General features: G+C 36.4%; 1 protein-coding gene across 1 annotated transcript in view; it reads left to right on the forward strand.

The window, feature by feature from the left end:
* Window positions 1–16,560, forward strand: part of LOC113059120 (integrin alpha-8-like) — a 61,667-nt gene that overhangs the window by 15,682 nt on the left and 29,425 nt on the right. Inside the window, exons 13-16 of the mRNA XM_026227387.1 lie at window positions 4,884–5,075; window positions 11,725–11,770; window positions 12,870–12,977; window positions 15,510–15,565. Of these exons, the coding sequence (XP_026083172.1) occupies window positions 4,884–5,075; window positions 11,725–11,770; window positions 12,870–12,977; window positions 15,510–15,565 (402 nt within the window). The remainder of the gene's footprint in view (window positions 1–4,883; window positions 5,076–11,724; window positions 11,771–12,869; window positions 12,978–15,509; window positions 15,566–16,560) is intronic.

The raw sequence follows: 16,560 nt of genomic DNA on the forward strand, positions 1-16,560 counted from the left end.
AGTTTATATTTCTGCTGCTATTCAATCACTAATATTGCAAAATAAATTAATTGTGCAAAAAACGTATATGATTGAAAAATCTGCAATAAATCATATTTAAATAAATTAATAGTTTAGAAATGTATATTAAATACTGTAATAAATGTAAAAAATAAATTGATTTTATAAATGTAAATTATGAATGTAAATTCACATTTATAATTTTGGGCAGAGAATTGAATGTTTTGGCAGAGCATCAAGAATTCTGATTTGGGCACAAAGAAAAAGCATTTGTCTATTTATTATGAATTTTTAAAGATTTCCTTATGCATCTGAAAGAAACCAGGTGTTCATGGGTGGAGTTCAGACCAGACTAATCAGCCACAGATCATCTCAATCACTGCAGACAGACTGAGTTGAGTTGGAAACACTGGTTTTCTTTTGTAAATGGTCACTGTGTGTATATGTGCATGTGTGTGTGTGTGTGTGTGTGTGTGTGTGTGTGTGTGTGTCCACGTTCAGTCTATGAATTAGCTCCATATGTTACTGTAACATGATCTGATATGTCAGTGTAATTTAAAAATTACACCAGATTTGGATGAAAGTAAGATGGGGATATGATATCCATACATGAGATCTAAGCCACCTGATGCTCTGATTTCCAAAAGCATGTTGTCATAAGACTTTACAACTTGAATGAAATGCCATTGTGCTTAGAGACTCTTGTATATAAGAGTATTGTATATAACATGTCTGTGTGTTTGAAGTAAATGGCCCTATGGTAAAAAAAAACACACAGGAATTCATTTTGTGCATTACTTATGGGTCTTGATAATTTTTTTCTGGTGATGTAAAAATAAAGCATTATGAGATGATGCTGCCTTGAAGTTTTGGAGAATAATGACTAAATCAATAACTGATATGATCATAATGAATCTGAACCATACACTTTATCTCTGTTACACCAGCCATATGGCTGCACTGGAGTGATGAAGTGATACTTGTCACAGTGTCTCCGTGTGTTTTTGTACATCTGCTGTTGTTTGACTCTCTGCTGCTCTGGGCTTTGTTTGTTCAGGGGTTTTTCTTTTTTTTATGAAACAAGAAAGTGTTCACTATATTAAAAAGAATAATAATAATAATAATAATAATAATAATAATAAGTAATCTGAACAGTTTAAGACATTATTGCAATTAATATATATATATATATATATATATATATATATATATATATATATATATATATATATATATATATATATATATATATATATATATATATATATATATATATATATATATTATTTTTAAAAGTACATATATAAACTTGTAATAATATTTAAATTTGGGCCAGGAAAATAGATTAGGCCTTTGAACATATATTTTTTATATATGCCTATTATTTGGTTTCTTATGTCTGTAAAATTGAGATTGAGATTCCCTCCACTATGGAATGTAGTGTATGTATGCAGTTGATTAAGGCCAAACCACATAATTAAGCATCTTGTAAAGTGTCAAAATGAATTTGCTCTCGTATATATTATGCTGTTGTTTTTCGTCGACAGTCTGACTGTTAATGCTGGAGGTCTTTTGGCACTGTGCCAGCTACTGTGCCCACTATCAAAAAACAGGAAAAGGAAATGATCAAGAATCATCAACAGCACGCGACAGATATTTATAGAAAGGAACTTGCCCAAGAGAAACAATGAAACAGAGCATTATTGCATACGCTGACGCACATGCACATACACACACGGTGGTCCAGTGGAGGGAAATGAGCGCTTTCTTGTGGTGATGGTTTTATTTTTCTAAGTGTAATTAAATTTTTATTTCCTTTCTACCTCAGAACAGTTTGCATAGCTTAAAAGATTTCCATGAGCACACATTCATCTAAGTTCTGTCATTAGTCATGGGCTCTCTCTTTCCCTATTCTGTATTCTTTTATCGCTTTGTTTTTGTAAGTTCTTTGCAGCTTCTTAGTTATTTTCATTACAGAGTGAGGAATTCGATCAGGGATACTCAAAGCCTTAAATTCAGATCCCTATAAGGTTATCTGCAGACATAACTATCCTTAACAACATCATTATTTTTAAGGGTTCAGTTGCAGTTTCTATGTCTACACTACAACCAAGTGACACAAAAGGACAAAAACGCCATTAAGGCCAAGCACGATAATTATAAGGATAACGATAAAGATATAGTTCTAAAAATCTTTCTCAATATTAAAGAATAGCAGAGTCCACACTACAACTATAACGATAAAGGCATAGAGAAACGGTATCATTGGAATCATTTTCAGAACTATTTTTTTCCAGCTGATGAACGATTTAAACATTGACATCCAATCAGAATCCATCCTGATGTAATGAACCCGAGGATTTAAAGCGGCAGATGCACATGCGCTCAGAATAAAAAGACGATATCATTCGCTGGTGTGGACGCTAATATCGTTATCTTTATAGTTATCTTTATAGTTATCGTTCTTGGTGTGAACCGGGCTTTGTATATTCAAAAAGTCTGTGTACACCGCTCTAGTTTTGTTCCATCAACTTGCGTGTAGTGTAGAGAGTCTTGAGGATTTGTGACTTCACATTGATTTGATGCTGGGGTGGATGTGTATATACAATATATATGACACTTTACAAGACATTTAATTGTGTCTTCGGATGTTCATTCATGTTTATTTCATGCTATAACTAGTAGGAAGAAACTATCTGTTCACGTTCCATTGATGCATAGTTGCATTGTATTTCACATGGACTATGTTGAGTGAAAATATAAAATGTCTTCAGCACTGTTTTAATAAATATATGAGGCTGCTATGCATTTAGTTATGGCTGTGATTGCTTGTTACTGAACACTTTTAAACCAAATGAAAGCCATATATCATTACTATTATGAGATAATTCAGTGGCCCCTGGTAATTTTCTAAAAGTGGCTCTAAAGTAATGTTATGTGCATATCCCTGACATTGATCTTTATAGAGCCTGTTTGCTCAAGATCCCCTCAGTCGCTCTGTTCCTCTACCTTTCTGCCCTTCAGTGGGCATCTCTGTCTGCATCAGCATTTCTCTGTTTCTTCAGTGTTCCTCTTGTGTGCATGTGCTGCTGGCCAAATGTAGGTTAATGACTTGAGCAGCACTGCTGGCAGGAGGAACACTTGAACAGATAACCCTATCCCGGAGATTTGTTGGCCATGCAGTATTGGACTTGTGTTTGTGCAAGAGTCTGTTATTGTTCTGTAATAGTCCCTCAGTGCCGAAGAGAGAAGAGCGGTCACTCCCTGTGGAGCTTTGTATAAATCATCAGTATTCTTTTCAACATCTCTCGGTTCCTCTCCAACATGTCAAACACTGAAATAATCAATAATAAATCATTAATGACAAAATGGAGCCGATCCAAAAGTATACTGTAGCACTCAGTACTGTATGAAAGCCTGTTTTTATGTTAGAATAAAAACTAAATCCAACTTCATGATGGACTTCATGACTTTATTTATCAAAATCTATTTTTATCTCTTCATATCTCACAGTTACAACTTCATGTCTTTCCCTATCTCACAAAGTGACTTTGTATATTGCAAATGAGTTATTACAAAATAGTTGATATCTCTAAATTAAGACTTTATTTCTGACGATGAAGAAATTATATAACGTTGCAATTATATATTTCACATTTAGATCTTATAGAGTACTTCTCAATTGAGACTTTATTTCGCAGAATTGAGACTTTATATCTCAATTGCAACTTTGTCTAAAAATTTTCTCACTGTTTAGACTTTGCATCACATTGCAACTTTATACGTAGCTCACAATTAGGATTTTAAATCTTACAAGTGCGATTTTAAATTTCACGTTGCGGCATTGTCTAACAACTGCAACTTCACAACTCACATTTGCGACTTTGTCTCATGTTGTGACATATCTCACAATTGCAATTATATTTCTCAGAAGTGGGATTTTATATCTTACTTTTTATACATTATTCCCCATAATTGTGACTTTATAGCATAGTTTAGACTTTAAATCTTGTGGGCCCTATTTTAACGATCTAAATGCAAAGTGTAAAGCGCACGGCGCACTCAGGGCGTGTTTTTTATGGACCAAAAAACAGTTGGTGCGCCCTGGCGCAGGGTCTAAATGGGTTGTCCCTATTCTCTTAATGGGTGTTTTTTGGGCATAACGTGCAATAAACCAATCATAGTCATCCCATGACGGATTTGCTATTAACATGACGGAATTTGGCAAGCGTAAAGACAGAACGCGTCTCCGAAATAAAACAGAGCTGGTCGTGTGCGAGCAAATAGATTTTTCTATTTGATACATGCGATGACTATCCATTACTCCATGTAGGCATTTATATATATATTTAATGAGCCTACAAAAAATTCTTAGGCATTGCAATCCTTAAATTTTTCATATTTGCCATGTTTATGTGCTGCTGTGCGTCCCTGTGTTTAATAAGCAGGGATTACATATGTTGTGGACCTGACTATACTAACAAGCTCTTTAAATAACAAAGAAAAAAACATTGCGCCAGACTTTAGACCGGGTTTTGAGTTGGTCTATGGCGCAGTGTATTTTCAGCTCCTTAAAATAGCAATGCACCAGCAATGCACCTGAACATACCTCTTTTTTAGACCAGTACACCCATGGGTGCACAAATGGTCGCAAATGCATTTGCTAATTAAGCGACATTGCGCTGGACAGGTGTATTATAGGGCCCTGTAACTCACAATATGAAAACTCACAGTTGGAACTTTATTTCTCTGAACTAATTTTTAATTAATTAAATGTTTTGACTCTGATGAAGAAACTGGCTTCCATAGTTAGCAAATTGGAAGTACATCTTATATATGCTGTTATTGATCAAATATAATTTCTCCATCCTTTTCTTACTCAGACGTGGCAATAGGGGCTCCATTCGCAGGGGAAGATCGTGGTGGCAGGGTCTTCATCTATAACGGGCAAAAATCTGGGCTGATGTTACAGGCATCTCAAGTGCTGAAAGGTGAATGGGCCTCATCCGCCATCCCAGCAGGCTTTGGATTCACCTTGCGAGGAGATTCTGACCTCGATAACAACCAATACCCTGGTGAGTAAAGAAAAACTTTAAGTCTCTTACTCTCTCTGTTTACGCAAGTTTCTGTTAAGACAATCATGCTTAGGAACTGATGTAAGCCAGGGAGATTATATGTAGGAAGAATAAAAGACTGGACCGAGATATACAGGTTATATTGTTGCTCAGTCTTCCGCAGAGTGTGATGAAATCCATGTAATTTCCGACACTCTCTGATGTTTCAGCTCATTTTCATTGAGACTAAGTGACTTGAGGTTTACCTGAGAAGGTCAGATCTTATTGAACTTTTTTTTTAAAGTTGATCATTTTGAGACTATGAAGATAAATATTTGTAGGTGACTGAACAGGCGATATATAGCCTGTGTGTGTGTGTGGGTGGACAGATTGTTGTGTGGCAGATGTTGACTGGGTTAACTTTAAAGCAGTTAAATACAATTTTCAGCAAAATGTTTAAATGATTTGGAAATCATTCTTTTGATGTAAGGCATTCAATTTTAAGGTGGATAAAATGTCCAGTTACACTGCTATTCAAAAGTTTGTGGTCGGCAAGATCTAAAAAAAAATGTCTTATGTCTATCATGGCTTCATGTATTACAGTAAAACTGTAATATTGTTGATTTTTTTTTTTATGATTTAATATTTTTATTTCTTTGCTAAATAATAATTTCAAAAGACCATAATTTATTTGTAATAGAAATCTTTTGTAACATTACAAATGTATTTGGTGTCCATTTTGATCTATTTTATGTGTTCATTGAAAAAGAAAAAGAAAAAAATGACATACTGAGCCCAAACTTTTACTGGTGGTGTATTTTAACAAAATATTATTTTTTTTTACATTTTTATTAAGAGATTAACATTACAAACTCTGCAGCTTTGGCATTTAGCATTATATGTATATATACATAACACAGTTTGTAACCGAGTCAAGTCACACTTCATCACTGTGTTTTGGACTGAGTGCACAACATTGAGGCTGATTGTTTATATATATACTGTATGTGCCAAGCTTCAATCACATTTTCTACAGTACAGTAGGTCGGTTGGTGCAACTTTGCAAAACCTGACTGGTACAATTTCAGTATGACTAAAGCATTTACATGATTGTTTAGGATCAGCTTTGTTATGACTGAAAACAAACTTTTAAAGTGTTCACATACAAATTTGTTATATAATGTGATGTGTTATGGAACTGTGTCCATACAAACGTAGTTGATCTGGAATATGTACTGAACTGACTTGCTTTCGGACAAAAGAGCCTCAGGTTTCCTAGTTGAGGTCTGGGCATCCCAGCTAGTGTTTATAGTTTAGTGTTTATTGATTTGAACTGCCAGAGTTAATATCCAGAGCTGTCTGAAGAACACAGATGTGCATGTTTTCACAATCCATCACAGCTGTGCCATAATCTTGTTTTGACTAACAGAAATATGAATTAATAGTTTCATTTAAACTATAAAAACATCCAGTGTGTTTCTAAAGCTTAACTCTGCTGTAATGCCTTAAGCGCATTTCAGCAAAAATAGAGCAGTGTGTTCATTCTTTCTGTCCTTTAATCACCTCTTTCATTTTTTAATGGCATTTTACAAAATCATCAAAGCAGATGCTGTCACACGATTTCTTTAAAGAGACAGGAAGTCATAACATCAGGCAACTTATATGCACATGTGTGTGTTGCGCACAATATGCTCTAATAAAATAAGTTTTTTCCATACATTAAAACCCTCAATGGATGGCAAAAGGATCACACATGCACACAATGATGCTGAACAGACCCAGAAAGCAAAACGAAAGAAAGAAAACAGGTTTTCCTGTTTCTTCTTTTTAAAATGGATAAATTGAAGCTTTTTAGAGATTTGCTCTCAGTAATCTTGTAAGTAAGTGTAAATCATCTAATTGGCCTTTTATTATTTAATTAATGCATATATGTGTGCTACATTTTCACTTTCTTCAGTTCATTTAGATCAAAGTATTCCTCATTTGTAAGTTGCTTTGGGTAAAGCCATCTGCTCTTGAATAAATGTAAATGGGATGTTTTTTTAATTTGATTCTTTGAAGTATGTAAATAAAGTTGGTAATGGTTTCATGCACCAGAAATAGTCATAATTAACTTTTGTATGACTATTTTATACTTTGCAGAGGGATAGTTCACCCCAAAATTAAATTTGTCATTTATGCATCCTCATGTTGTTCCATACTGGTATGACTTTCTTTCTTCTGTGGAACAGAACTGGTCCCCAAAACTTTTTAGTTAGTAACATTCTACAGAATATATTAAAAGAAGAAAAAGAGTAATTTAAGTTTAAAACATCATAAGGGTGAGGGACAGAATTCAAACTGTTGTGTAAATTATCCCTTTATGCATCATATATCTTCAGATTGGTTGTGCTTTTGTCTTATTGAGCCGCAATTTCATGTTCAGTATGGACAAACTATTGCTTGTTGCTGGAAACTTGGTCGGCACATTGTTTTAATATGTCTACATAGATTATAAGAACAATTTTATTTTAAAATATTTATTTTATTCATTACATGTTATACAGTATTGTTCAAAATAATAGCAGTACAATGTGACTAACCAGAATAATCAAGGTTTTTAGTATATTTTTTATTGCTACGTGGCAAACAAGTTACCAGTAGGTTCAGTAGATTGTCAGAAAACAAACAAGACCCAGCATTCATGATATGCACGCTCTTAAGGCTGTGCAATTGGGCAATTAGTTGAAAGGGGTGTGTTCAAAAAAATAGCAGTGTCTACCTTTGACTGTACAAACTCAAAACTATTTTGTACAAACATTTTTTTTTTCTGGGATTTAGCAATCCTGTGAATCACTAAACTAATATTTAGTTGTATGACCACAGTTTTTTAAAACTGCTTGACATCTGTGTGGCATGGAGTCAACCAACTTGTGGCACCTCTCAGCTGTTATTCCACTCCATGATTCTTTAACAACATTCCACAATTCATTCACATTTCTTGGTTTTGCTTCAGAAACAGCATTTTTGATATCACCCCACAAGTTCTCAATTGGATTAAGGTCTGGAGATTGGGCTGGCCACTCCATAACATTAATTTTGTTGGTTTGGAACCAAGACTTTGCCCGTTTACTAGTGTGTTTTGGGTCATTGTCTTGTTGAAACAACCATTTCAAGGGCATGTCCTCTTCAGCATAGGGCAACATGACCTCTTCAAGTATTTTAACATATGCAAACTGATCCATGATCCCTGGTATGCGATAAATAGGCCCAACACCATAGTAGGAGAAACATGCCCATATCATGATGCTTGCACCTCCATGCTTCACTGTCTTCACTGTGTACTGTGGCTTGAATTCAGAGTTTGGGGGTCGTCTCACAAACTGCCTGTGGCCCTTGGACCCAAAAAGAAAAAATTTACTCTCATCAGTCCACAAAATGTTCCTCCATTTCTCTTTAGGCCAGTTGATGTGTTCTTTGGCAAATTGTAACCTCTTCTGCACATTTTTTTTTAACAGAGGGACTTTGCGGGGGATTCTTGAAAATAGATTAGCTTCACACAGACGTCTTCTAACTGTCACAGTACTTACAGGTAACTCCAGACTGTCTTTGATCATCCTGGAGGTGATCATTGGCTGAGCCTTTGCCATTCTGGTTATTCTTCTATCCATTTTGATGGTTGTCTTCCGTTTTCTTCCACGTCTCTCTGGTTTTGCTCTCCATTTTAAGGCATTGGAGATCATTTTAGCTGAACAGCCTATCATTTGTTGCACCTCTTTATAGGTTTTCCCCTCTCTAATCAACTTTTTAATCAAAGTACGCTGTTCTTCTGAACAATGTCTTGAACGACCCATTTTCCTCAGCTTTCAAATGCATGTTCAACAAGTGTTGGCTTCATCCTTAAATAGGGGCCACCTGATTCACACCTGTTTCTTCACAAAATTGATGACCTCAGTGATTGAATGCCACACTGCTATTTTTTTGAACACACCCCTTTCAACTAATTCAACTAATTGCCCAATTGCACAGCCTTAAGAGCGTGCATATCATGAATGCTGGGTCTCATTTGTTTTCTGAGAATCTACTGAACCTACTGGTAACTTGTTTGCCATGTAGCAATAAAAAAATATACGAAAAACCTTGATTATTCTGGTTAGTCACATTGTACTGCTATTATTTTGAACAATACTGTACATCAGCACACATGGTTACCTTTCCTGTTTACAAGCCATTTCATTCGAGTGTTTGGTTTGGGGTTAATGTGAGATTGAGTGTGAACTTTGTGGTTAAATGCAGGGTTGAGGTCAAAGGTCAAGTGCCATTCATCATGACAGCAGTGGAGATGTGCCCGTAACATTGCACATTCAGAAACAATTACTTTACTAATTTGAGACAAAAACACATTTTAAATTCCAAATGGTAACACAGAGAATCGGAATGTCATTCAGTAAAAAAAAAGGAAAAAAAAAAAGATTTATGATCAGAATTCCCCTTCACAATATACAGTATTTCTACATCATAATACTTCCAAAAGATTGGAAATGTTGTTTGTGTATGAAATTGATGTTACATTCAGGACCCATTAGAACTGTGTTAAGAACTTGGGTGGGCACCTTATATCCCTTTAGTGCGCCCTCAAAAATGTGAATTTACTCCCGATTTCCATCCAGACATCTACAGGGAGGAGTTCATTTCAAATGATTTTGGAGGGGAAGAGATGGATGCATGTGTGATTGTATGTCAGGTGAGATGAGAGAGAAATTCTGAGCTGGAGGAAAAAGAGAGGATTGCATTAGTTGGCTGTGGTTCGGCATTACATTGGCTAGAGGATGAAGATGACTATAACAGACTCCGTCCTAAAGTTACAGTTTAAGTGCTTGAGCTTCTTCCATCCCCTCCCTTCATCATTCCACCTCCTATTAACCTATTCCTGCAGTTAAGACCCTTGTGTTGGGGTGGCCAGAGGGTTTGACCTGAAAGATTGGAGGTTGACTCTTGCAGCACACACACACACACACACACACACACACACACCTCACTGCTGTTCTGAGGAAGTATTTTAAAGAGCACACAAATGGACTTTCCAGATGTGAGAATGTAATAAGATTTAATTATTCTGTCATCATTTCTGCCTCACAGATATAAGGTGAAAGCTCGGGCCTTCATGGTGTGCGTGTGTCTGTCAGTAGGCTTTAGTGTGCGTGTTTCTGTCCATTGTGTTCGAAGTGTGTTTTCTGTCACAAAACCAAAAGCTGCTGACTCTGGTTTACAACGGGCTCTTTGCCAGGGGTGTCTTGTTCCTGAAGGCAGGACCTGATGGAAAGCGAAGCCAGCGATCAACCTCCGTGAAACAGGAATCAAAGCCGCAGTCTCTGAGCACTCATTAGGGTGCTGGAGCTGTTCTGGAACATTCCTGCATATGAGGCTCAGAGTTTTCCTGACTGAAAGCATCCCTCCAGGACCGATTTCAACTCTTTCTTCCTATTAATGCTTTGTACAATTTAGAGAAAGTGTTCTCTCGCTCAAGTTTGATGAAATGAAACCGACCTGTGTGAAGGTTAAAGTTTAATGTTTAGTTTTTAGCAATTCTATACTTATCACAACAACTATTTCACCACCAAAGAAATCAAACCTCTAATATTGTAATAATGTCTGAGCGGGTGTCAGAATCTACTTTTTGCTATGGTTTATGTTGGTTCAGTTATACATACTAGTTTAATGAGATGTCAGAGATGAATGAATGGTTATAGCTTTAGCAGAGGAAACAGAGGAAGCAACGGACCACAAACACACACACACACACACACACACACACACACACACTGCCAGTATTTCCACTGTTTCATCTCAGGTGCAGGAGGTGTGTTTTGTGTGCACAGACCTGAATATTTGATGACAGTATACACTGTCATTCAAAAGTTTGGGTAATATTTTATAATATTATAAGTCTTATTCCAGAGTGACTCATTTATTATGAATATTTCATGCTTTTCCTTATTCTTATCAAAATATGCGAAACAAAAAATGATTTCATTGTTTTAGTTTTGACAATATGGATACTAATGCCATCCAGGAAAAACGCAGTACAAGTAAGCAAGTGTTATCAATCAGTTTGATGGATTCTCTGGGGTTTTGTGGCATTAGTTGGTTTGTCCTCCTTCCATTAGATTTACAAAGTAGTGATGGAGATCACATTGTTTTAATTAAACCTAATCGCTTAATTTCTCTGAAGGCCCTGGTTTATTTAAACTACAATACAATGCTTCCACTGCATCACATTAAAATCTCATGTAGGTTGAAACTCAGGTTTATCATGCCCACCTTTATTAAGAGAAGAAGGAAAGTATTCAGTGTGCTGTATTTACCTTCTTCTTAATCAGATGTGGCTGTGTGCACCTCTGAGTAGAATGAGATTAAAGCCTCACACATTCTCTGGGGCTCTCTGGGGTTCCTCACTGGGTCTGTTCAGGGATGGCAGGTGATGTAAAGAGTGAGACTGGTAGAATGAGAAACGGGTCGACGAATCTTTAATGGAGTCTGCTGGAGGCCCAAATCACTTCCAGCTGTAGCGTGCTTTGAAGCTTTATGATCCAGCTACTCCTTCTCTTTCTTCCTCTTTCTCTTGCAACACACATTTTTCTGTATCATATTGTATCCATCCTCCAGCTTTCATATTTCACTCTCTTTATAGATTTGCTGGTCGGTGCATTCGGAGTGAGTAAAGTTGTGGCCTACAGGTGAGCAATTTTACACTCGACATAAACCATTTTAATACAGCATTATCAAAATGTTGAAAAACATATTTTTACATTTTATACAAGTACTGGTGAATATTTGTGAAATGATGTGCATCATAAAAAGTAATTCGAGTTTTGTGTTTCTCAGCTTTTAGTCTCAGAATTTAAATGATGCCAGTGTTTTGAATTATTATCATGAATTATTATAAGTGATATACATTTTTCCCAGTTTTCTACTACAGTCACATGCTTTCCCCATTAGAGTGACCAGCACAGAAACCACCTGTGTTTGAGGTTTAGCTGGAAGGAAACCTGATACATATGAAGCCGTTTTTCTCCGTTCTATGATGTGATTGTAACACATTTTCAAATTGCATAACATAAAATATTGAAATGTCTGGCTTCATAATGCATTCATGAAGAATTCCTTAGCTGTAGTTGACAGGAGTACAGTCAGCGAACATTATCTACAGACTTGTGGCATGTCTAGTCTGAGTACCCAAGACTTCGATTGGGTGTTTCGGATCAGGTTTCCTGCAGAAATGTTTCAAAATAGTCCCTTTTTTCCTGCCTCAAAGCCACCAAAAACACACAGGCAAATTAACATGTCTCAGCACAGAGTCTCACGCACTAGCAGTGTCTTGGTGTCAGTGTTAAAGCGATTAGCTGTAGTGGGCTCTGGTGTATTTGTGTAAGATAACATTTCCACTGTTAATCCAGTTTGAGTGCTAGTCTCAACAGAACGAGAGACCGGAGCAGAACAGAGACTGACCTCATGTTAAGTTCTCATTTACTCGGCTTGTCTGATGTTCTGTTAGAATATGACTCTGAATGTTTAGTTCATAGTTAAATGTTTTATAAGTGATTATTTATGTAATACTGTGCATTGAATGTTAAACACATCACCTTACACCTGTAAAATGTCTTATGCACTGACATTTACACTGGCATTAGGACTTCTTTTGATGTTAAAAATTATTTATGTATAGCTCCAGCTTCCCATTCAAACTCATTACTGCAATAATATATCAATTATATAAGTAATTTGTTATTTATTTTTGTAATATTGTTCCTGTTATATTGTCTCTCTCAATGCTAGGGCGAGGCCAGTGGTTACGGTGGACGCTCAGCTGATTTTGACACCCAGAATTCTCAATCCTGAGGACAAGTCCTGCTGCATGCCCAATTCTGATCTTATGGTAACCTGGTAAGTGTCAACTTCATTTATCCAGTGCTAGTCACTGAAGCATGCTCTTAGCTTCTGACAGAAAGGGTGACTCTTGTGCTTTTGAAAGTTCATGTTTTGATTTATCTATTCTAGACGAAGTGATGGGACGGTTATGTTGAACTTTAGTCCTGGTTAAAGGTAAACCAAAATAGTCTGGACCAAATAGCTGTGGATGACTGGGAGGTTTTAAAGTCATGTGGTCTGTAGTACCACATTACAGCAGTTTTTCTTCTTTGTGGTAAAAGTGTTTCTGGAAGTCTCAATAAATTCTTCCAAACTCAAACATACATACAACCCTGCATTCTTACCCCTTTTGTGGATGGACATTGTGTCTCACAAGTAGTGCCAGTGACTGTACACCTAGATCTGTTTGGCTGCTTGGGGTGCATGTGCCCGTGTGTTGGGGTTGGCATGGGGAAGAAAGAATCGGATGCTCTGGAGCGTCAAAAGAAAGAACTAAAGTGTGGAGTTCTGCAGTAACAAAAAGTAGCTTGGTAAAATAAATGTACAAACTGTGGTTAGAAATAGAGAGACTTTGAATCACACAGATGAACACCAAAACAGAACAAGACAGAGAAGAGAGCATAAAGAGATCCAAAGGATGGAAAAACCACAGTACTTAGATTAGATTAAAAAGCCTGGGAGAACATTTCTTGACATCATCAAGACAGTACAACAACTGTTGAATGGAATCAGCAGCTTTGAATGGGATATACAACAGGGTATCATCAGCGTATAGATGAAATGAAATATTGTGCCCTCTAATAATATTCCCTAATGGAAGCATATATAAGTTAAAAAGGAGCGGGCCCAAAATGGAACCCTGAGGGACACCACTAATAATAGGAGCTGAAGAAGAGAAAAAATTTCCCAATGATACGGAAAAGTACCTGTCTCTAAGATATGAAGTGAACAACTGTAAGGCTGTACTGTACCCTTGATAGCAATCAAATGCACTAAACGCCAACTTAGTGAAGTGTATATTTCTAATTTAATGCAATTCGTTTTTTATTCTATTATTATAATAATAGCAATATAATAATAACAATAGTAACAATAATAATAATTAATAGCATCATCAACAACTAGTGTAATGCTTTTGTTTGCATTTTTCAAATTTAATAAAAAAAGAAAAAAATGTGCTAAATGACTCATGTTAAACCACACACACATACAAGAGTGCCATTAAAACTCTGAGGAGTGGCCAGTAATTATAGATGGCAGATGGGAGGTAGAGTAAAGAAAAGTTGCAGCGGGTTCAGAACAGGGGTCGGGGTCGGGGTGGGGGGATGTCTTGGGGTTGTGTGATGTCAACCTCTGGGCACTGGAGTGTTTGTATTTGCGCGAGCCTTGTGCATGATTATGCATTTACCCTTGTCACAAGGGAGGAGAACTAACAAGTAATCATTAAATGATAAAGTGGGGCCACTTCCTCCCTTAAATATGCATACTCTCTCTCCTTTCTGTCTCTCACTGTACAGTGTACACATGACTTCGGCTGTGCATTTTCAAATGCACCACTACCTGGAGGGGTCATGGCAGGGTTTGCATGGTTAGAGCACAATGCACAAATGCTGGATTCCATCAGGCATGGCCTCATGGGTATTTCGTGTTGTTCATGAGGCACTGCATCCAGCTGTTTATCACAAATTTAAACTCAGACACGCTCATAACTGTGCAAGTGTGTGTGTGGTGGGGGGGTAAAGGGGTGTTTCTCATTAGATATATTTTGGTTGTATGTAATGCTATGCATAAGATTGGCCCTTTGGGCCATTAAGACTGCAGTTGTGAGTCCCCAAGCACAGATATCATTACACGTTCAACATAACTGAAATACAGTTATTGAGCACCAGCTGGAGAGGTGTGAGTGTGTTTTTATGCGCTCTCACCGGCTTACAGCATGTGTGTCAGTGAGTAGTTTGTGATGGGGTAGCATGTTTCAGTCCTACGTCCTGGTTCTATTTGTTCTTTGCAAATAAAGTTTTAGTTTTACACAAGAGCCCTGCAGGCAATAGAACTGCCATCTTTACATTCCAGTAAATTAATTGTGTGGCCCATAGCTGGAACGTCCGGTGCTGTGTCCGGATAAAAGTGTGTTTGTATGAGTGTTTGCATATTAGACTTCATCTAAAAAAGGCTTTTGAAATGTTATTACAATATTTAATGACAATATAGTATTTGTATGAGATCTTTGAGAAAATTAGAGAGGTTTTGTTCCTTTTTTCTGACAGGAACAGGAATTCACTCTAATTGCCTCCTCTATTACCGGACTATTAAAGAGATGGAGGGATAGAGAGATGATGCAAGGAAAAGACAGATGTATGAGAAAAAAATGAGGCAAATTTGATTAATTAATTAAATACTGAGGAGCAGAGTCCCTCAGCGTTCCACGTCTACATTCAGCTCCATGCTTTCTTTTTTTATGACTTAAATGTTAAAAAAGGTTATTGCTTTTCTGGCTAAGATATGCTGTACTTAATGTCTCTTTCTCTCTTTATTTTTTTCTCTCAGTCTCTCAGTAAATGTGTGTGCAAAGATCTCTGGGATTGGTATTCCTGATTATGTAGGTGAGTGAATTTTTTTATTTATTATTAATTAAATGCATTTTGTGTCATGTAATTTGAAGTATTGTTATCAGCAAATGTCTTGAAGAAATGAATTCCGCCACTCGTACATGTGGTTTCATTATAACAGTGGAAGTCTCTCCGTTTAACCTGGTTCTGGAGGAAATTTAAGCTTTTCAAAAAAGTGTTCAAAGCCTTAAACCAAACCAAACAACTCCAAATTAAATGCAATTTTGATTAAAAATAATAATAATAATAATAAATAAATAAAAATAAGCTTTTCAAAAAGTATTCAAAGCCTTAAACCATACCAAACAACTACAATTGTACCAATTAACTACAATTGTGATTCAAATAAAAAAAAGGTACTTGTACCTAAATCGACTACACATCCCATAAAGCATTACAAATCATCTTTGACCATAAAATCTAAAACTATTAACTAAAATAAATGTAAACAGAAATGTAATACTTTTATTGAAATAAAGACATTTGTTACTGAAATGTGTATTCAAAATAAATGCTTTTGAACTTTCTATTAATCAAAAAAGTCCTGAAAAAAATGTATAACTTTCCAAAAAAATATTAAGCAGATGGGTGTGGGGTGTGAGACAGGGTTTCTCAAACCTGCAACAGAATTCATTTAACTCTCAGTCAGTTTCAGTTTCAGATTCAACACAGTGCTACGTGATAGTGTCCTGTAATTGGTGATATCCTTCAGTCCTTTGCACAGTATAGCAGGGTCATTGGCAGCAAGCTGGATTCTCACCTTTTTAGAGTAGTTTCTCTTAGCCATTCTGATCTCCTTTGTCAGTGTGTTTTTGGCCCGTTTATACAAGACTCTGTCCCCAATCCTGTCAGCATCTTCTTTGGCATGACGGAGCTTTGCAGTGAACCATGATTTGTCATCGTTGTAAGTTAAATGAGTCCTGGTAGGAATGCATATATCCTCACAGAAACTAATGTATGATGTTACAGTCTCTGTGTGCTCGTCCAGA

The sequence above is a fragment of the Carassius auratus genome, chromosome 41, assembly GCF_003368295.1.
Source record: "Carassius auratus strain Wakin chromosome 41, ASM336829v1, whole genome shotgun sequence".
Lineage (NCBI taxonomy): Eukaryota > Metazoa > Chordata > Actinopteri > Cypriniformes > Cyprinidae > Carassius > Carassius auratus.